The 20921-nt window shown below is 63.5% G+C and overlaps 1 protein-coding gene across 3 annotated transcripts; it reads left to right on the top strand.

Annotated features, from left to right (window-relative positions):
• Positions 1-709: 709 nt before the first annotated feature.
• PPP6R1 (protein phosphatase 6 regulatory subunit 1) lies at positions 710-20661 on the top strand. 3 transcript variants are annotated; one of them, XM_027514729.1, is made up of 24 exons: positions 710-1211; positions 9613-9845; positions 10885-11071; positions 11156-11293; positions 11383-11448; positions 12694-12806; positions 12887-13000; positions 13098-13260; positions 13348-13500; positions 13591-13725; positions 14131-14195; positions 14316-14431; positions 14518-14603; positions 14728-14817; positions 14884-14981; positions 15831-15888; positions 15971-16143; positions 18417-18535; positions 18610-18760; positions 18840-18910; positions 19063-19144; positions 19394-19504; positions 19580-19651; positions 19778-20656. In XM_027514729.1, the coding sequence occupies exons 2-24, from the start codon at positions 9619-9621 to the stop codon at positions 19779-19781; spliced, it is 2592 nt and encodes an 863-aa protein (XP_027370530.1). In that variant the 5' UTR covers positions 710-1211; positions 9613-9618; the 3' UTR covers positions 19782-20656. The 3 variants fall into 3 exon arrangements, with proteins under 3 accessions (XP_027370530.1, XP_027370528.1, XP_027370529.1); XM_027514727.1 differs by lacking the exon at positions 710-1211 and adding an exon at positions 6865-8815 and having other exon boundaries at positions 19778-20661; XM_027514728.1 differs by lacking the exons at positions 710-1211; positions 19580-19651 and adding an exon at positions 8626-8815 and having other exon boundaries at positions 19778-20661.
• Positions 20662-20921: the final 260 nt, after the last annotated feature.

Genomic DNA, 20921 nt, shown 5'->3' with positions numbered 1-20921 from the left:
GTGTTTTGTTGTTTTTTTAAAGCCGAGTCCTTACAAGCACTTACAGCGCAGATTCTGGCCTGTATCAATGAAAGCAAGGGCTATGAAAACTGAGGAAACTGAGGCTCCGAGCTAGATGGGACTTTAAAGACTATGGATCTAAAGTCTAGAACCTGGACTTAGAACCTAGACTTAATGTTAGAGGGTAATTGTGCAGCAGCTGCAACAGTAAAGACACGGGCTGGGCGAAGGCCTATTAAGTGGGACTGAAGTCAGCCTGAAGCTCAAAGAAGGCAGGCGTCGAGAAAGATCGAGGAGGGACAAAAGCTACTGGCCGGGATTGGAGACAAAACCCTAGCTGGATTCCTCAGGAAATGACCCTGGAGCCAAAGCAAAAATGTGATTGGAGGAGACAGACTAGCAAATAGGCGAGGGGATAGAGAAATCCTGGAGCAGGGGGGTGGACTTAGGAACGGAGTCGCAGAGAAACGCTGCCACTGTGCAGCGGGGCCTGCGCGTCGGGTGGCCCGGGTTTACTCTGGGAGAGACCGTTGGCACAAACCGTCGCGAGCGCTTTTGCGGCGGCGTTGCTCTGGCTGGGCGTGGCCCGCCGCAGCTGGCCGGGCGCGCACGCGCACTGCGGGGCCCAGGCGCGCGGCCTCCACACACCTGCGCACCGAGTCGCCGGCGGGAGGGCGGGGCCTCCTGCGTGCCCCCGTACCAGGGGGATTGTGGGATAGTGGCGGACGGAGCCGGGCGGCGGAGGCCCTGAAGCCGACTGCAAAGGCCCGGGACTTCGCCGCTTTGGGGAAGGGGGCGGTGGAGGAAGTGGGGCTCGGCTTCCGTCAGCCGTTGCTCAGCACTGCGGCCTGTTGGGACCGCGGAGTAGGACGCCTTTCCTGACCGGCCCTTGCTTTCCCGCGGGGCGCCAGGCCGGGTAAACCGGGGCGACTTCCCAGCGGAGGGCCTGCGCGGGCCTCGCGACCCCACCAACCTCCCTCAGCCACCTCGCCCGCGGGCCCCGGACCCCCGCCCGTCCGGCGCTGAGCCCCAAAACTCTGGAACTTGGCGCACGAGGGCCCCCCTAGGCCCGAGACGCGTGCGCGAGCCCCCGCCGCCGCCCCCCGCCCCCACGTACCGGGTCCCTGATCGGGGCCGGAGCCGCCGGTGGCGGGGCGGGGGGGGCGCCCCGATGAGCCCGGAGTGCGAGGAGCCGCCGCCCCCCCGCGCAGGTAAGCGGGCGGCCCGGGACCCTCCCCGCCCCCGAGAACACCGCCCAGGTACCCTCGAGTCTCCGCACCCCTTCTTCTTCGGACCCTTCCCCTCGTCCATGAGGGCTCCCCAGCCCTGGTGTTTCCCCCTCAGCCCCTCGATTCTCTTAGTTTCTCCTCCTCAGCCCTCTCGTCTCCTTGTCTCTCCCCTCAGGCCCACCAAGACTCCAGGTGTCTCTCCTTCAGCCCTCCAAGTCTTTTAGTCTCTCCCCTCAGCCCCCCAAGTGTCCTAGTCTCTCCCCCGCCCGACCCCAAGTCTCTTAGTCTTTCCCCCTCAGCCCCCCAAGCCTGTTAGTCTCTTCCCCTCAGTCCTCCAAGTCTCCCCCCTCAGACCCCTGAAGTCTCCCAGTCTCTCCCCCTCAGCCTCTCAAAAGTTTCCTAGTCTCTCATTCAGTCTCAGACCCAGAGTCTCTTAGTCTTTCCCCCTCGGTCCCTCAAGACTCCAGGTCTCTCCCCTTAGCCCCCCAAGTCTCTTAGTCTCTTCTCAGACCCCAAGTCTCCCCCCTCAGGCCCCCCAAGTCTCCTGACCTCTCCCTCTCAGCCCCCCAAGTCTCTTGGTCTCTTCCTCAGCCCCGAGATCCCCTAGGCTCCCCCCTCCAGCCCCACTTCCTTCCCCTTTCAGTCCATACCCCTGCCTCAGTGTCTCTTTCCCACCCTCGCCTCCTCTGATTCTGCGGGCTTCCCCTCTGGTTTCTTAGTCTCTCCCCCGGCCCCCCGGGGCTCCCCCTTCTCTCTGCTCCTCCCACCCTGGCCTTCCTTGGCCTTCCTCTGCCTGCCTCACCCCTCCTCCCGAGGCCTGCCTGGGGAGATCCATGGCCTCAGACTGGCACCCTGGGGCTCAGGAGACTCGAGGAGCGGGGCTTCCCCTCACCCTGCCCGGGCGCGGCCCCTGTCTGTGAGGTGAGGCCTGCTGCCGGCGCGGAGGGAACAAAGGCCGGGGGGACAGTCACAATTGCCGGTGTGGTGAGGGGGCACCTCAGGGCGGTGTGGGGGCCGCCGCGGAGCGACCGGGGAGACTGGCTCCGCGGGTGGCTTTTTCTGTCGAGGAAGGATGAGTAGGAGTTGACAGATGGAAAGTGGGAAGAAGGGCCTTCCGGGTGGAAGGAACAGCACATGCAGAAACGTGAAGGTGGGAACCCAGCCCCGCAGGCTGCGGGAGGGAGGGCGGAATGCCTTGGTGGGGCTGCTTGCGGGGCCCTCGGGTCTGTCTTGTTCGGTGATGCACACACTCGGACATCCATGCTGAGGACACAGATGTTTCTTACCGGTCACACCAGCCTGAAAGGCAGGAGGTTTCTGGAAGGAAGATGTGTTGTCAGGCGTCGGGCGGGCTTCAGAGTTGCAAAGAAACTTCCGTGGGGTGTAGAGAGGGTTTTCTCTGGCAGTTCTGGGGATTCCGTGTGCCATTTGTAGAAGCCTGCAGCACAGGAAGTGCTCCGGGTCAGCAGCTCTTAGGTTATAACTCAGTTTGGGATTGTCTGTTGCCTGGGTTCTCAGCCGGGGTGGGGGTGGGGGTGGGGCAGGTGGGCGATGGTATCCCCAGGGGGCCTCCACTGAGGGCAGCGGAGATGGTTTCAGTTGTTACAGCTCGGATGCTACTGGCAGGTGGCGGGTGAGAGCCGGGGTGCTGTGGGGCCGCCTCCAGGGCAGAGGACGGCCCAGTTCAGTGTGCCTGAGAGCGGCGGACAAGCCCGCTTTCCTGCACGGGTGTTAGGGACAGTGTGGCTCACCTGCTCTTTGGTTACCATGAGTGGCGTGTGCTGAGTTGTGTACTTCGATTTCCTTTTGTGTTTTTGATAGTGTTGTGGGGCTACCTACTGTTTCTCTCCAGTAGGGGAGAATCTGCTGGTCTCCACCCACCCACCCAATGTTTTTTTTCCAGGATCCACGGCCAAGTGACCGTAGCGGGTCACCGGCCCCTTCGGGACTTTAATTGCAGAAGTACTCTAGCCAGGGGGCCTTGCCTTAGGCTCGGTCCTGGGAAATTGGCGTCCTGCTACAAGAGGCAGGTGCCTGAACAGGCTGGTCCCGTCACCGAGTGCTCCGAGGCCATCACAGTGTGACCACGGAAGCCGTGGAAGTGTGGAGCAGGCCTCTCACACAGTCAGGGGAGGCTTCCTGGAGGAAGTGGTGTCTGTGCTGAAGCCTGAAGGACCCAGGAGGACCGACCTAGTCAGGCTCGAAGAGCTGGAGGGAAGGCAGAGGGAGCAGCCGAGCCAGGGCAGAGCGAGGGCGCAGACGAGCAGTCAGGTGTGGCGGGAGTGTTGAGCACCATGCGGGTTGCCGCGAGAGATGAGGTGAGAGAGGCCTGGACGCCTTGGTAGAGACGCCCGCCTTCCCTGCCTCCCCAGCTCCTGCAGGGTCCCTGGGCAGGCACAGGCCCGGGGGTGGGGACACACTCTCTTTTCCAGGCTGAATCAGGGCGTCCCGAGAACACTGGTTTTGTGGATTTTCCCAGGGGCAGGGCAGTCTTTGCGAGGTGTCTCAGGAGAGACCGGGGCTCTGAGGCCGCAGAGCCTGGCGAGGCAGGATGGGAGTGCAGGCCTTCCTGACTTTGAATCTCCCTGTAACAGTCAGTCCAGCCCCCTGTTCCCCACGGGCAGTTTCAGAATCTCTTCACTGCTCTTTTCTCCTTTGAACCCCTGACTGATCCAGAACGCACCCCTAATGGTGAGCTTTGGGGCCCCTCTGCGTCCTCAGCCGCTATCTCATTCTCTTATGTTTCTGATTGTTCCATGCCCTGGGTAGGAGCAGAGCTGCCACCCTACCTGGGCAAGTGTGGTCTGGGGCCCCTAACAGCCGCCACCACCCCCCAGCTTTCCCGAGTCCCCGGGAAAGTCCCAGTCCATGGTCGCATGAGGCCTTGGCCAGGTCCCTCTCCTTCTCTGGCCTCTGTGGCCCCTACTTCCACGTGGGTGTCCCACGGCTTACTTTGCCGAGTCTCTGGTCTCTCGTGGGTCCTGATGTTACCATGGTCCCGTTCCTGGAATTGGAAGCCCCCCCACCCCCATTTCACATTTGGCTGAGAGCTGATGGATTGCGGGGAGTTAGAGGGCGATGGTCTCACTGTCCTCTGACCTGTGGGCCCTGTGAAGGCAGGGGGCTGGCTAGCCAGCAGCGGGGTCTCCACGCCTGGCTGGCAGCTCATTAGGGGCCTGTGGCCTGTGGTGGCTGAGGGCAGCAGCAGACCCAGGATAGCCTCTCCCCGGGCTGGGGTTCCTCCTGAGCCACAGGGCATCTCAGGGGGCCACCCCAGGGCCCTCCCAGCGGCCTCTTCAGGCTGGATCTCCACTTCCGGGTGCGTGGGGCTAGGGCGGATGAGAAAGTGGCGGCACGTAAAGGACCAGCCCCCGGCTCCCAGGCAGGCAGGGCCGTGTGTGGATGGACCACAGCGGCCGTGGGGGCGCTCGGTGGGGGCTGCAGCTGGGCCCTCACTGAGCCCGCGCCGGGTGGGGGCTGCCGGCTCCCGAGAGGGGCCGCTGGTGTCCGAGGCCTGAGAAGCACGCAGCGAAGCCGGAAACCTGGGGCGATGGTGCGGAGCTGGCGCAGAGAGAGGTAGTTTTCGTTCTTAATGGCTTCCTTTCTCATTTACAGTTTCCCCCTCTTCCGTTTGCAGCCAGAGTCACGGTTTTCAAACGGTCGCTAAAAGCCAGTGGTATTCACTTCCGTTTTCTTGAAGTTTGCTAAAAGTTGCAAAGCACGGGGGTGGCGGGGTGAGGGGCACCCACCAGAGTATTTGAGTGAGCTCAGCCACCCGGGCGAACGGGCCATCTTCCTTAGGGCTCCTGTTTTTAGCGCTGTCTCCCTGGGTAGTGGCTGCTCCTTCCCTCCTGCTCAGAAGTGTCCAGCTTTCAGCCTGGCCCCGGGGACACCTGCTGAAGGAGACCTGTCCTTTAGGACCACAGGCCTGACCCTGCTGTTCTCAGAATGTGCCCCTTCCTGACGGCTGGGCCCTGTTTCATAGACAAGGGGACAAGTGTGGTATGCCGTGTCACCGTTAGAGAGTGAAGAGGAAACCCCTCTGCTGTCCACGTCTAGGGCTTCCGGGAACTTGACCATTAGGACCTGAGGCTAGGTGCACTGAGAGTGTGTGGTGGGGGAGAGTGTTTTTCTCTTTGGGGTGTTTTCTTTATTCTGTGCCTCCTGCATCTGCATCTTGTCCCGTGTAGAGCTTGAGAACTGACTTTGGGAGGGAAGGGTACTGACCACCCCTCAGCTGCATCTGATCCTTGCAGCCTCCTCTGACTTTCAGAGGAGGACCTGAGGTTCTGAGAGTTTAAGGGACCGCCTGGTTTCTGAAGTCCCTGGAGTCCCTACCCCACTCGCCCCCCAGCCCAAGTCAGCTTTGGGAGGGAAGTCCTGCCTGTGGTCCAGGGCGGGTGGCAGGGTTGAGGCGGAGGACGTAGCCTGTGGCATCTCATCTGTGCAGGTGCTTTGGGCGCAGTCGGTGGGCCTCAGCCCCGAGGCTGTCCTGCAGCCTGGAGGGGGCGCCGAGGCCTGCTTCTGCTGTGGCTGATGCCTGCGGGCCCCCTGCCCCTCGGCTGTCAGATGGGAACAAGAGCGGTGCTGTCCCTGGTCGTCTTGACGAGGGACACAGTGCTGTGCGGGTGCACAGGTTCTCTGCAGGCCTGTCCCCCGGCTGAGGGGGCCTGCTTAGCTCGGGGACCCCATGGGTAGTGAGGGTGGGGGGCACCTGGGCGTGTGCCCGTGTCTGCGCCTTCTCGCCCCGGCCCGGCCCGGCCCTGGTGGCATGTCAGCTCCGGGCTTCTTGGGCGCAGAGCAGGCCAAGGCCTGGCCCTCTCGGCAGCCTCAGGCAGCTTCGGTTCTGTTTGTTTTGTAACAAGTTGTGTATTTATTGTTTGCTCTGTCTTTGTTGCCGCATGGGCCTTCTCCAGCTGCAGCAAGCCGGGCTCCTATCGTGGTGACGGGCTGCAGCCCCTCGCTGAGGAGCACAGGCTCCAGGTGAGCAGGCGCCCGTAGTTTGGGGCTCACGGCGCTGGAGGGCAGGCGCAGCAGCTCTGCGGTATGTGGGATCTAGTTCCCTGGCCGAGGATTGAACCCGTTCCCCTGCATTGGCAGGTAGATTCCTATCCACTGTACCACCAGGGATGTCCTGGTTTTGTTTGTTTTAGATGGTAGGTTTTTTGTGTGTGGGGGGGGAGATGTAATTTGTGTAATGTCATATATGACATCCATTTAAACTACATGATTCAATATCTAATCTATTCACAGAATTGTGCAACCAACAGTCCCCACCATAGATTTTTTAAAGTGAGTTATAGTATCAAATAAAATTGTGTACAATTGATTTTAGAATTTTTTTTTAAAAAGAACACCCCTTTCCCAAAAGGAAACCCCAGACTTGCTAGCAGTTGTCTCCCTCCATCCTTGTCTTGCCCCTCAGCTCCTAAAAAACACTAGTCCCAGTTCTGTGTCTACAGATTTGCCTTTTCTGGATGTTTCGTTTAAATGGAAGTATGCGATATGTGGGCCCTTCCCTGGTGGCTCAGACCGTGAAGAATCAGCCTGCCAGTGCAGGAGACGTGGGTTCAGTCCCTGGGTTGGGAAGATCCTCTGGAGAAGGGAATGGCAACCCACTCCAGTATTCCTGCCTGGAGAATCCCATGGACAGAGGAGCCTGGCGGGCTACAGTCCATGGGGTCGCAGTAGAGTCAGACATGACTGAGTGACAGAGCACGCGCGTGCACACTCATTCCACGTGTGGTCTTTGGTGGCTGGCTTCGTTCGTGCCACCGGGATGACCTTTTGACCTCTCTGGTCTTTTGTCTTCACAAAAATCTGCGATTAGAAAGAGGTGGTGTTCTCACCGGTGGGTGTGCCTCGTCCCTTGGGCCCGGACAGCGGCTGCCCCGTGCAGTGGTTCTGGCCCCACAAGCACCCAGCTCAGGAGACCGTCCAGGCCCGCTCTCTCTCCAAGTGAGGAGGGTGGGCCTGGGGCCCAGGCAGAAGTGGGGATGGCCCTCGTGCACTTGCGGGTTCAGGGCGCTGCCCGCCTGCCTTTGGGAGCAGTGTCCCCACTCTGATACAGGGCCTCACATTCAGCACCTGGAGCAGCCCACTCTCCTCCTCCGCTCCCCAGCCTGCCAGCCCTGGCGGTCCCCCACCCCACGCCACCTGGGCTGGTGTACGGGGGCCCGTGGGTGTGGCTGGGGGCGTCCAGGCGGGAGCAGTCCCCTCTTGCTGCCCTGACAGGCCTGTCAGCCTCCTGCCTCAGGAGCAGTGTTCTGCCTTTCAGTCCTGGTTTCCGACCTCGTGTCCCCCACGCGGTGCTGTCCAAGGTGGTCGTGGCCGCCAGGCAGGACGGGTCTGGGGATTGTACACAGCCTGCGGGGGACGTGCGGGGTGCCTGCTCTACAGATCTGCAAGGCTGCAGTTCTGCACCCAGCCCCTCTGCAGCCGGCACCAACTGGGCCGGAGCGCACTCGCTGGCTCTGTTAGCTTTCGTTGGGGTAGCTGAGCTCCCCTGCACTCTGAGAAGGGACCTCCTGGGGCTCGGGCACCGCTCCACGGTTCAGCGGCCCTCAGACCCTGGTGCACTTCGGGTGCCTCCTGTACAGTGGGGCTGGTTGTAGGACTCATTTGAGGTGACAGCTGTGCAGCTCACGTGGTTTGCCCACTGCGTGTGTCCGCGTGTTGTGCACGTGTCCGCGTGTTGTGCACGTGGCACCACCATTCTCGCACCCGAGGCCTAGGGCTGGGGTGGTGATGGCACATGGGGCACTGCTCGGGGGCTTCACTGGGACGGAGACACACCCCGACGTGGCAGTCTTGGGGCAATGTGTGAGGCGCCAGGCCACTGGGAGTCAGGGCAGTCCAGAGGCTGTGGCCTGGGCTTGGCCCGCACAAATCGTTGGTCAAGGGGAGGCAGGTGTGAGAGCCTGGGGTGCAGACTTGGGCAGGACTGGGTGGGGGGCGCCCGGGGGGCCCTCTTGGGGCCTTCCGGGGTACCACATGCTAGGTGTGCCAGTCTGTGTTTCAGAAAAGCGTCCTGAGGGGTGGGGTGCAGGCCAGGGGGCGAGACCTGGCATGCTGGTGGCCAGGCCCCGTGGGCCTGGGGGCTCTCAGGTGCCCCCACGTCCTCCCCTTCCCCTCTCTGGGGCCCGTGTCTGCGCTGTCTCGTGAGGTCATAGCCCTTCCACTCTACCTGCAGGCGGCCAGGGCTTAGGAACCAGCCGAGTCCCGCAGGATCATTGCACATCTGGGGCCACTTTTTCCCTGTCGCTGAGAAGTTGTCCTGGGGGCCAGGGGGAGATGTGTGAGACTCCTGAGGAGGCTGGACGGGAGAGCCGGGTGTTGGCAGCCTCCTGGGGGAGCTGACGGTCAGAAGGCAGGTGCCAACCTTCAGCCGCTCGGCTCTGCCCCAGCCTTCTGCCCGGCTGGTGGGCGAGTCCAGCATCCTTCTCCCCCGCTGCTGCCCGGCCAGTGGGCGAGCTCTCCGCCGCTGCGATGGTGCCGGCAGGGTCGTCCTGGCGATGGTGCCGGCAGGGTCGTCCTGGCCTCCGGGTCTGTCTGCAGCAGCCTTGGCCTCAGGTGGTCTTCAGGAGGTGGGTGACCCGTGAGTGCTGGGCAGTGCCAGCGTGGTGCTTGGGGGTCCAGCTGACCTGGGTGTGGTTGTCTGCTGTTCCTTGGGGTGACCAGAGCCCTCACCAGGGCTGCAGGCACAGCCCCAGTGCCTGGGGGAATGGCTGGACAAGGGTGGCCTGGGAGCTGGCAGCCAGATCAGGGCAGTTGTGCACCCAGGGGTCGAGGCTGGGGGCGGTAGAATCCCCAGAGGGGCAGCCAAGTCTGCTCATCGTGGGGCTTGGACCCTCCAGGTACTTAGCGTGTGCTCCACCTGAAATGCTCCTGAGGCCAGTGCCGTGTGGGCGGGCCACAGCCACCGTCGTCCCGCGGAGGTGCTTCCCTGTCTGGTGTCACTGGGACCCGTCAGTGGCTATTCTGGGGGCCACCGCGCCCTCCCCTCCAGCTTTTCCTTGCCTGTCCTGGCACTGGGTACAGAGGTTGGGCCGTGTGTGTGTGTGCATGCGCACACAGCCTAGAGACCCTGCAGACCTCCCTCTCCCCAGCCTTGCACACAGCCTGGAGATGTCACGCATCATGGGACACTTAATTTGTTGAGCAGATACAGGTTGAAGCGAGCCTGGGGCCAGAGGTTCCAGGATCAGCCCGGGTGCAGCCCAGATCAGGGGACTGTGGACAGGCCCAGGGTGGCTCTGTGCACCGTGCTGGGGCCTTGCCCCCGGCCCCAGGCAGTGGGCAGCAAGTTGCCCGTGGAGTGCCCTGGTAGGCTGGGAGGTGGAGGGGCAGGCAGGCGGGCCCCGTGTGACAGCACTGCCTGCAGGGCGCCATGTTTTGGAAGTTTGACCTGCATACGAGCTCGCACCTCGACACGCTGCTGGAGCGGGAGGACCTGAGTCTGCCCGAGCTGCTGGACGAGGAGGACGTGCTGCAGGAGTGCAAGGTCGTCAACCGCAAGCTGCTGGACTTCCTGCTGCGGCCGCTGCACCTGCAGGCCATGGTGGCCTGGGTCACCCAGGAGCCGCCGGCCAGCGGCGAGGAGCGGCTGCGCTACAAGTGAGCCCCTGACTTGCCGTGGACCTTGTTGGCCCCGTTTCTGTGGGACTTGCCAGACCTCCCCCGACGGAGGGCTGGGAAGAGGCCCCCCAAGGACCCTCCCCCAGCAGTGAGGGGCGCGGAGGGGCATGTGTCTCATTGCCCCGCCCCACCCCTACTTTATCTCCTGGTGGTTATTCAGTTGGATTTCTCTTCCTGTCTTGGAGCACAGGAGCGTGAGTGAGGACTGTCCCTCAGCCCCACGTCCTGTCCCCAGTGCCAGGATGGTGCCCGGCCCAGAGGGTGTGGCTGTGCCCCTCCCACCAGAGGGGGTACCAGGGAGGGTGGGGGAGGCAGGCAGGCGCTCTGCAGGGCACCTGTCTGCCCTGGTCTCTGCTGCCCCTCTCCAGCCCTGCCCCACCCGTCCCAGACAGGCCTCCTGGTTCCCTGGGTCACCCTGTGCCCGGCCCCTCACACTGACGCTCACACCAGGCCTCACAGGTCCTGCCTCTGTCCCTGGAGGCCTCGAGCCAGATGGGCAGTGGGTGACTCCTGCTCAGTTTGCCCTGTGTGAATTGGGGGCTCAGTGCAGAGATGCCAGCCTTAGGGGGGCCCCCAGTGTCCACCTGTCTGTCACTGCCCCCTCATGTGTCTTCTCCCTCCTTTGCTTTGCTCACCTGGCTCTGTCCCCTGTCCACCAGCTTGAGTACATCCCACTGCTCAGTTCTGACTCCTGTGCCCACCTGGCCCTGCGCTCCCCTCCCGTCCCGAGGAACTCACTTGCCAGGGCCTGAGAGCTCACGAGGCAGAGCTGAGCAGGCTGGGGTCCCTGGGGCCTGGGTGGCACCTAGGCAGGCAGCCCTCCCATCTGGTGAAAGGTCCTCGGGGCTGGGGGGTCAGCCTGGACGGTTGGGGTCGGGGGACAGTGTTAGTAGGGGTGGAGTCCAGGCTTAGGGGGCCCGACACTGTCTTGGGGGCAGGGGAGCTTGCGTGGATCGGGACTGGGGGACGGAGCAGCCGGATCCCCGCCAACTCCTACGCAACTCTGCTGGGTTGACAGGTACCCCAGCGTGGCCTGCGAGATCCTGACATCGGACGTGCCCCAAATCAACGACGCACTGGGCGCCGACGAGTCCCTGCTGCACCGCCTCTACGGCTTCTTGCAGAGCAGCGGCAGCCTCAACCCACTGCTGGCCAGCTTCTTCAGCAAGGTCATGGGCGTCCTCATCAACCGCAAGACTGACCAGGTGCCGGGGCGGCGCGGGCAGGGCTGGCGAGCGTGGGCTGGTGGGCCCGGGGGTCCTGTGCTCACCGACGGCCCGTGTCCTCAGCTCGTGTCCTTCCTGCGGAAGAAGGACGACTTCGTGGACCTGCTGCTGCAGCACATCGGCACCTCGGCCATCATGGACCTGCTGCTGCGCCTCCTCACCTGCGTGGAGCGGCCGCAGCTGAGGCAGGACGTGGTCAACGTGCGTGCGTGGCGTGGCCAGGCAGGGCAGGGGCGGGGCCGGGCCGGGCGGAGCGGGGCGCGGAGCCCCACCCTCTTGTCCTTCCGCAGTGGCTCAATGAGGAGAAGATCGTCCAGAGGCTCATCGAGCAGATCCACCCGTCGAAAGACGACAATGTGAGTGCCGCCGCCCGAGAGCTTCAGCCCTGTGCTCCCGTAAATGAGCGATGAGAGAAGGGAGCCTTCGGAGCTGTGGGGGGGTGGGGGGGCTCCTGCTGAGAACAGGCGAGGCTTACGCTGCTGGACGGCTCCCCAGGAATCAGCTCCTCCTTCCAGGAGTGCTCAGGGCTCTAAAGATGGCCCTCTGACCCGGTCCTCACTGCCGCCGTTCCCCGGGCCTCCCTCCTCCCCTCTGGGGCCTGGCGGCTCTTCCCATCTGCCTGGGTCAGCCCTGGTCGTGCTTCAGAGATAATGCCAGGGGCCCCACATCTGTCCTCCTGGCCCACTGGCTGGCAGAGCAGAAGCCCACATGCATGGGTCATCACCCCAGGCACTCAGCCAGGGCCAGGCCTTGGGCAGTGAGGACCACCCTGCCTTCGTGGCAGAGGGACAAGGGGTGTCTGTTGGCAGCTAGGTGGCAGGGCTCGGCGCCGGGCTCTGAAGTACAGCAGTGCCTGGGGGGCTCTGGGGGTCTGCGTGCTGGGCTCTGGCAGCCGCTTGCTGGGTTGGACTCAGGGCTCTGCTGGTGCTTCTCTCAGTTTATCTCACAGCACCTTACCCACACCGTGAGGCTCACCCAGTGAAAACACAGAAGTGTGTTTAGTGCACACACACGGTCGTGCAGCCTTTGTGACGCTGGTTTTAGAGCGCTCGTCATCGCTCCAGAGGAGACCCAGTCCCATTAGCTGCCGCTCCCTGTTCCCCACATGTGGGCTGGGCCCCCGCAGACATGTGTCTGCTTTCCGTCCTGCTTTGCCGCTCCTGGTGGTTTCCTGTAGGTGCAACGCGTGATGCGTGCTTGCCCGTGACTGGCCCCTGGTGTTAGCCCCAGGTTGCTGTGTTCATCCCAGCTGTAGCGTGTTCAGTGCTTCATCCTTTTCTAAGGCCAAGCAGTGTTTCACTGTATGGACGGACCTCGGTGGCCTGTCCAGTCACGAGTTCGTGCATGCGTGGGTCACTGCACCCCTTGGCCACTAGCTATAGATGGCGTGTGTGGGAGTTGTGTTAGGGTCTCCTCTTCCAGGAAGTCGTCTTTGGTTTCCCTTTCGGCAGTCTCTCCTTTCCAGTGTCTGTGTTCTCTCCCTCCCACGTGTTTCCCGGGTCTGCGGCCCTCTGTCCTCGAGGGCAGGTACCTGCCTCCAGTGCGTGGGGCTTCCTGACACCAGGGCGGACTGGGGTCCTCAGCTCTCTCTCCCTCCCCAGCAACATTCCAACGCATCCCAGTCCCTGTGCGACATCATCCGCCTGAGCCGGGAGCAGATGATCCAAGTGCAGGACAGCCCGGAGCCTGACCAGCTGCTGGCCACCCTGGAGAAGTGGGTTGCGGGGTCGCCCAGATCGGGGGCGGGAGAGCCGTCCCGGGCCCTCCTCCCTGATGCCCCTGCGCCTGCCCCAGGCAGGAGACCATCGAACAGCTCCTGAGCAACATGCTGGAGGGGGAGCGGAGCCCGTCCGTCCTCGTGAGCGGGATCCAGGTGTTGCTGACACTGCTGGAGCCCAGGAGGCCCAGGTGAGTGCCCCAGGCTCCCTCCCCAGTGTGTGTGCATGTGCACGCGTACACAGGCCGCCTGCATGGTTCACACTGTCCCCCGCCATGCCTGCTGTAGGTCCGAGTCCATGACCGTGAACAACTTCTTCAGCAGCGTGGATGGGCAGCTGGAACTCCTGGCCCAGGCGACCCTGGACAGTGCCGTGTCCAATGCAGGGGCCCTGCACGCCCTTCGCCCACGTCTTGGCTGCTTCCACCAGCTCCTGCTGGAGCCGCCTGAGGTGGGCAGGGTGCTCGGGGGAAGAGGGGGCAGCCCTGGGGTCAGGGCAGAGCTGGGGCAGGAACCAAGCCCAGCCCTCCACCTGCAGCTGGAGCCACTGCGCACAACGTGGGGCAGCCTGGCCCCACCCCTGGGCAACACGCGGTTGCATGTGGTCAAGCTGCTGGCCAGCGCCCTGAGCGCCAACGATGCCGCTCTGACCCAGGAGCTCCTGGCCCTGGATGTGCCCAACACCATGCTGGTACTAGGGGCAAAGGGCCGGGGTGTAGGGGGCGGGGGTGGGACGACGCCGGGGGAGCTCCTCAGAGCCAGCCTGTGCCCTCACCCCCAGGACCTCTTCTTCCACTACGTGTTCAACAACTTCTTGCATGCCCAAGTGGAGGTGTGCGTGAGCACGATGCTGAGCTCCGGGCCCCCTGCCGACAGCGGCTCAGACACACCCCCCGAGAACCCTGTCGTGAAACACGTGAGCTGGGCTCCGGGATCTCGATCCCCTTTGCTCTCTGGGGGGCTCTGCTCCGGGTCTCCTCCTGCCTGTCATGTGCAGCCAGACCGCTCAGGGGCAGAGTCTTGGTCTCTTCTGGAGGTCCAGAGTCTTGGGAAACAGTGTCGTGCGAGGGTGGGGACTGGTGGAGTGGTGACCTCTGGGGCAGTGGATGTCCGGGGGGGCCAGGAAGGGTTCTCCCAGGGTGATGGCCCCAGCGCTCCTGGAGATGCCTTCCTGGGTGTGGCCCTGGCCTCAGGGCGAAGCTGGAGTGGAGGCAGGCAGGGTGGCTCTGGGGCTTGCTGTGCAGGCTGAGTGGGCCCAGAACAGGTGAGCAGGGGAGGAGTGCCGTGCTCACACCCAGTGCACGCTGCCCCATCCCCACAGCTGCTGCAGCGCTGCCGCTTGGTGGAGCGCATCCTGACCTCCTGGGAGGAGAACGACCGCGTGCAGTGAGCAGGGGGTCCTGGGCGGGGGCGGGGGCGGGGGCGGGGGCGGGGGCCGGGGCCGGGGCCGGGGCGGGCAGCAGGGGGCGGAGCGGCTGAGTTCAGCCCTGGCTTCCCTTTCTCCAGGTCCGCAGGGGGCCCTCGGAAAGGCTACATGGGCCACTTGACGAGCGTGGCCAATGCCCTGGTGCAGAACTCGGAGAAGGGGCCCAATGCAGAGCAGCTGCAGCAGCTCCTGAAGGGTGAGGGCGGGGCGCGCCTGGGGGCAGGCGGGGCAGGCGGGGCGGGCGGGGCCTCCGTCCTCACATCGCCCTGCCCCTTCCGGCAGAGCTGCCGCAGGAGCAGCGGGAGCGCTGGGAGGCTTTCGTGTCAGGCCCCCTGGCGGAGACCAACAAGAAGAACACGGTAGACCTGGTGAGTCAGTCTCCTGCGCCGGTTCTCCTGCAGGCCGGGACCCGCCCCCCGCCCCGCAGCCCCAGCCTGCCCCAGCCCTCCCCGGGGGCCCCGCAGGCCCTGACCCCTGCCGGCCCATGCCCAGGTGAACACGCACCACCTGCACTCCTCCAGCGACGATGAGGACGACAGGCTCAAGGAGTTCAACTTCCCAGAGGAGGCGGTGCTGCAGCAGGTGCGGGCAGGGAGGGCAGGGGAGGGAGGCTGTGTGCAGGCCTGCCCTGACTGCCGCCCCCCGCAGGCCTTCATGGACTTCCAGATGCAGCGCATGACCTCGGCCTTCATCGACCACTTCGGCTTCAACGACGAGGAGTTCGGGGAGCAGGAGGAGAGCGTGAAGTGAGTGTGCCCCGGCCAGGCCGGGGCGCGGAGGGCTGCGAGGTGGTGAGGAGCCCCGCCCGCAGCTGCTCCCTCCCCTGAGGGCGTTGGGGGACCTGCCTTGGTGGGGGTTGTGAGCCTGTCCGCCACGTGCCAAGTCAGCCCGCGGGGGTTGTGAACATGCTTCCTGTGTCGGAGACAGCAGGTGACAGGCTGGAAGCAGTCCCGTCACAGGAGGGGCTAGACCTCAGTGCAGACACGGCGCTCTCCCGCTCCGGGCGAGAGGCGACCAGGACAAGTAGGGGCTGTTGGAAAGTGGCACAGTGTGTGGGTCGGAGCGTACACGGACAAGCTGTTCCCACGGTGTGTGTCAGTACTTAAAGCGTGTGGATTTGGTTCCTTCATCCGGGAGTGACACTTCTGGAGGCTTTCTGGAGGAGAGAGCCGAGCAGAGACTGGTGGGCATGTGTGGACGCAGAAAGGCTGGGGGTGCGAGGTGGTGGTGGGCACAGCACTTCCCGTGATCCCTGGGCTCCCTGGCCCCCACCTGGGTCGTGCCTTGGGGACCTGTGTGCCTCGAAATGAGTGTCTCACTCAGGTTACGCTCTCAAAGCCTGAAAGCCTAGCCTGCCCGGCGAAGTTGTGTCCCTTGTTTTATGAAGAGGAAACAAGGTGCAGGAGCCTTAGGCCTCCGCGTGGGGCCCCGCGGGACTGGGGGCACACGGGCGGGGCGCCTCGCCCTGCAGACGCCTGCTGACAGGGGTGCTCCAGGAATGGCTGCGGTCCACAGGCAGCCCTAGCAGGAGGTGTGTCTGCTGGAACCGGGCCCAGGAGAGAGGGTCCCTCACTGTCTCTGTGCCTCCCCCACAGCGCGCCTTTTGACAAGACGGCCAGCATCACCTTCTCCCTGAGCGCAGACGACGACAACGTGAGCTGCCCTGACCGCTGCTGGGGGCGGGGGTTTGCTGCAGGCAGGTGGCCCGCCTCACCCTCCCGCCCCGCCCCCGCAGCCCAGTGCCAACCTGCTAGAGATCTGCTACAAGGACCGCATCCAGCAGTTTGACGACGACGAGGAGGACGAGGAGGAGGGCCAGGGCTCTGGGGAGTCTGACGGGGAGGACGGTGCCTGGCAGGGCGGCCATCTGGCCAGGGCAGGCCGCCTGGGCCAGCCCCAGGGCGTGCGGTGAGTCCCCCCCCCGCCCCCCGCCCCACTCCCTTTCTCTCCCCTTCTGCAGGTTCCCCAGCACAGCCAGGCTGCAGGACCTGCAGGCAAAACGGAGAATGGAGTGCCTGTGTGATGTGGGGCGTTTTCAGTGTTGAGTGATAGAAACCCAATTCAGATGAGTTCAGGTTCAAAAGGAGTAACCGCTTGGTCCAGGTGTCAGTGGGGCTGTCAGGAGGCAGTCCGGAGGCGATCCTTCGGGCACAACTTGGCCCAGTGGGGGCATCAGAGGCGGTCCTTTGGGCACAGCTTGGTCCATTGGGGCTGTGGTCTGCCCGCCCCGCCCTCTACTCCGCTCTCCCCTGCGGCAGCTCTCTCACACATGTTCTTGCCGAAAGGGCAGTGGGGTGTCCCGTCAGCTCCCTCCTGTCACGCCAGTGAAGCAGGACTTGGCGATTGTCCTCGCTCACAGTCCAGCTGCGGGCCCATGAGCTGTGTCCAGCCCTTTGTGCGGGTGGTGGCTGGTGCAGGAGTACTGACTGACTGCTCTTGGGCAGCACAGACTTGCCGGCGTGAACACCAGCTCAGGGCTTGACCCCTGTGATGTGTGACCGGCACAGAGACGAGGAGACAGGTCGTGAATGTCGGCCGCACGGGCCTCCCTCTGTGGCACCCAGAGGGGAGAGTGCAGCCCTCCCCAGGCCCCTGCTGGCTGCCTGCTGCCCTCTGAGGGTGACGTTTTTCTGACCCTTGCCCTGTGGGTTTTTGCCTCTGTATCCCATGAGTGAGGCCTGTCCCTCAGGTAGGTGTGGTTGTGCGTCACTTGCCATCTGCTGGGTGTGCCCTTTGTGACCGCCAAGTTGCTTTGCACTTACACGTGTCATTGCCAAATCCAAGGTCGTGATTCATCCCTGTGGTTTTCTTGGTAACATCAATTCTTAACGTTTAGGTTTTTGACCTGTTATGAGCTAGTTTTTTAGGTGTGTAAGCTGGGGGTCCAGCTTCATTCTTAGGCATGGAAATACCCATGTCCCAGCTCATCAGTTGAAGAGACTCCCTGCTGGATGGTCTGTGCACCTTTGTCAGAAGTTTTTTGGCTGTTTGTGCAAGCATTTATTTTTAGCCTGTCTTTCCTGGCCCATTGGTCTGTACATCTCTATGCCAGCCCCCCCCCCCCCCCCCCCGATTGCATTGTACTGAATTCTGAAATTCAGTATTGAAATTGAAAATGTGAGCATCCAATTTGTTCTGTTTAAAACTGTTGATCATGCTGGGTTCAGTTCTTTGAAACTCTGGGTGACTGTTAATTTCGGTAGAGAAAGCCGCCTGAGCGTCTGAGAGGACCGCCTTGAGTCTGTAGGGCAGTTGGACGGGGCTGCCGCGTTAACAGTGTCTGCTCTCTCAGTCCGTGCCTCTGGGCTGTCTTTACAAAAGTTTGTTCAGGTCTTAGTTACTTCTGACATGTTGTGTAGTTTTCCGAGTATTAAGTTTCATGGTGCTTTTGTTAAATTTATTCCTAAGCAATACATTTAAATTTATTCTTAAACAATACATTTAAATTTATTCTTAAACATTTTTGATGCAATTCTGAGAGAAATGTTTTCCTCAGAGTTGTTTTGAAGTGGTTATAAGTGTATAAAAATACAAGTACACTGGTACACTGATTCTCGCAGAACTTGCTTGTTCTGACAGTCTGAGAGGGTTCGTTGGTTTCCTGCACACAAACCATGCTTGCTGCGGTCAGAGACAGTTTTGCTCCCTCCTTTCCAAGTGGGAAGAGAAAGCCCCTGCATCACGCCCTGATCTTGGGGGCTTCGGGGCTCGCTGTTGAGTGTGGTTTGTGGGCTCTGGAGACCATCCCAGGTATCCAGGGTCAGGAAGCTCCCTGCACCCTTTCTGTGAGCATCTGGCTTGTGAGCACTGTGCGGACCATGGGGCAGCGTCTTAACGAGCCTCTGGGTTTCCTTCGCGGTTCCCCGGTGGACACTGTGTCGAGTCTCGTGTCTGTCGGCACTTGGCCGTTAGGTTTGGGGCCCAGGAGGCTGCAGTGACGGAAGTCCAGCGAGGCTGCAGGTGGAGGAAGCGTGTGGGGTCAGCCTTCCCTGGGGATAGGTGGTGAGGGGCCCGTTCCCGCCAGGCCCCTGCAGAGGGCGCACTCTCCCTAGGCGTCCTCCCACTGCCCAGCGCCCCTCCGCCCGCCCCGCCCCTTGGATACACCGTGGTGCTGGGGGCGGCGCTGGGGGCGGAACGGCCCCGCCCCGCGCATCGCTGACAGCAGGTGCTCCGTGGAGCAGGAGCCGGGGTAGCACAGACAGCGAGGAGGAGGACGACGACGACGATGAGGACGAGGACGGCCGGGCCCGCGGCAGACCCGGGCCCCCCTGCTACCCCAGTGCCGGCCGCCAGCCTCCGGGTGCGTGAGCGCGCGGCCTGGGTGCGGGCAGGGCCCTGCTGTCTGCCTCTGCGCTCACAGCTTCCTGCCTCCAGGCCCCAGCTGGACAGCTGCCTTTGACCCAGTGCCTACGGACGGCCCGGCCGGCCCCCAGGACTGCAGGGACAAGGAGCCCCGCGGGGAGCATCCAGACCTCCCGGCCCCGAGCCCGACTGGCCCTGCGGCCCCCAGCACCCTGCAGCTCAGGTGAGGCCTGAAGCAGGGCCAGGGGCCTGGGGCGCCAGCGCCCAGCCCAGCCACCCCTTGGGCTTCTCTTGCCTCCTAGGTTTCAGGATCCTGCCCCCGCCTCCGCACCTCAGGAAGCCACAGACGGCAGCAAAGCAGCGGAGCCCGCGGGTGAGCCGCCCCGCCTCAGCCCTGGTGCCTGGCCTGCCCACCCTTCCCTGCCCATCCCGCCCTCAGCCCCGGTGCCCGGCCTGTCCACCCGCCCTGAGGAAGGCGCTGGTGCTTGGCTTCCTGAGTCTCACTGCGGGCCGGTCTCCGCACAGCCTCCTGCCAGGCCCTGCTCAGCGTCGGGGATCTCCAGGCCAGCCTCAGAGGGACACGCTCTGCCCCCAGCTCCTTGGACAGGTGCCGACTGCTGGGGGTGGGCCTAGAAAGCTAGCCTCTGGGGAGGTGGGGGTGGTGCTGATCACCGGCCGTCCCCACCTGCAGGGCCCTGGAGCGCAGAGCTCCCGCTCAGCCCTGGGGTAGGAGGGCTCGGTCGGATCAGAGAGGGCAGGGGGTGTGCGCTGACCTGCAGCTCCTCCCGCTGCTGGGCGGCTCCGAGGGGACATGGGGTGTGAGGGCGTCTGACGGTAACCCCGTGGTCCCCTGCAGTGCAACCAGAGACCCTGCTACCTCTGTCCCGGCCCCCGGGGCCCACCGGCCCCCCCAGACCCCAGAGGGGGAGAAGAGCCCAGAGTCCTTGGGGCTTCCCCAAAGCCAGAGGTAAGCACGGTGCGGCAGCAGGGGCAGCCGGTGTTCCGTGGGAGCGCTGACCACTCGCTCATCCTTTCCCCACAGTGCCCTGGCCCTCCAGCCACTCCCGATGCCCAATGGCTCTGCCCCTGGAGGCCCAGCCGCCCCGGGCTCCCAGTGAGTGTGGGCATCGGGGACGAATAGGGCAGAGCCGGAGGTGGGGCCGGAGGCGGGGGCTGGATGGAGGTGGGCGAGGCTGGCACTGGTTTCGGTGCTTCACAGCATCTCCGTCTCACTTCCAAGGTGACTGCTTGGTCCGGTGGTGGCGGCCACACGCTCCGTGCTCTGCGTGGACCCTGTCCGGGTGAGGGCCGGGCAGGTGCCACAGAGGCCCTGTCGCCCATAACCCACCCCGCCCCACCCACGTCCCGGCTGGAGTCCAGGAGGCTGGCGCCCGGGAGACAGTCCCCACCCCCCATTGCACTGAGGAAAGAGATTACGGAGATTTGTCTCCTAGAGTAAAAGATAGAGTGGGCTAGAAAGGAGAGCGCGCGCGCGAGAGACCTATATTATATATTATATATATATATATATATATGTATCTGAAGGGAGCAGAGTGGGCACGCGGGGAGCCAGGAAGAACGCAGAGCTGGGAGGCAGTGGCGAGGCCTTCACCCAGGCCCACTGGGGCTGCTGTGGGGGGTCCCGAGGTGACCACCACTCTCGCGTCCAGCCGTGTCCCCATCCTGCGGTGCAGATGCCCACACCCACACTCGACCTTTCAGCTCAGGTCCACCTTGGGGGGGGGGGGGGGGCCCGAGTGGGGGTCGTGCCTGTGCCTAGCCCCCTTGCCCCGGACCCTGCACTTTGACCCAGGCTGGGAGCTCTTTGACTCTCCACCCGGCTCAGCCAGCTGTGAGGGAGGGAGCTGGGTTCTTGGTCCCAGGGGCCTTCCCTGGACATCCCCCCAGGACCCTGCCGCACTCACCGAGACCATCTCCCACCGAGCCCGGGCGGGGACCTGGCTGGGGTCCCACTCCTCCTCCCGAGGGTCTGGGTGCAGCCCAGCTGCCAAGTGCCCTTGTCCCAGCCCCTCTCCCCAGGCGGGCGTGAGTGTGCGCGTGTGTTCGTGCTGAGCTTCTGTTTCATATCGCAAACGTAAACAAATAAAGGACAGTTTAAGACTCGTGCTGCTCAGACTTCGAGTTTGGGGACATGGGGTCGGGGAGCCTGAGCTGGTCCCACACCGGGGCCTCCTGGGTGGGACCCTCAGAGCGTGGAATTAGGGTCCTTGGCCTCCTTGCTCCGCTGGTGGTGGGAACTTCTGCTCAGCTGGGAAGGGTTTCCTGGAGGAGGCGCTGAGCGGTCCTTGGTGCCTGGCCCCACCCCCCACCCCACCCCCATCCACACACACAGGCTCCGGGTGTTGTGGTGGTGGGCTTCCTGC

This window comes from Bos indicus x Bos taurus, chromosome 18, assembly GCF_003369695.1.
Source record: "Bos indicus x Bos taurus breed Angus x Brahman F1 hybrid chromosome 18, Bos_hybrid_MaternalHap_v2.0, whole genome shotgun sequence".
In the NCBI taxonomy this organism is placed as follows: Eukaryota; Metazoa; Chordata; class Mammalia; order Artiodactyla; family Bovidae; genus Bos; species Bos indicus x Bos taurus.
The sequence above is the reverse complement of the archived record's forward strand: the minus strand, read 5'-3'. Positions and strand labels throughout refer to the sequence as shown.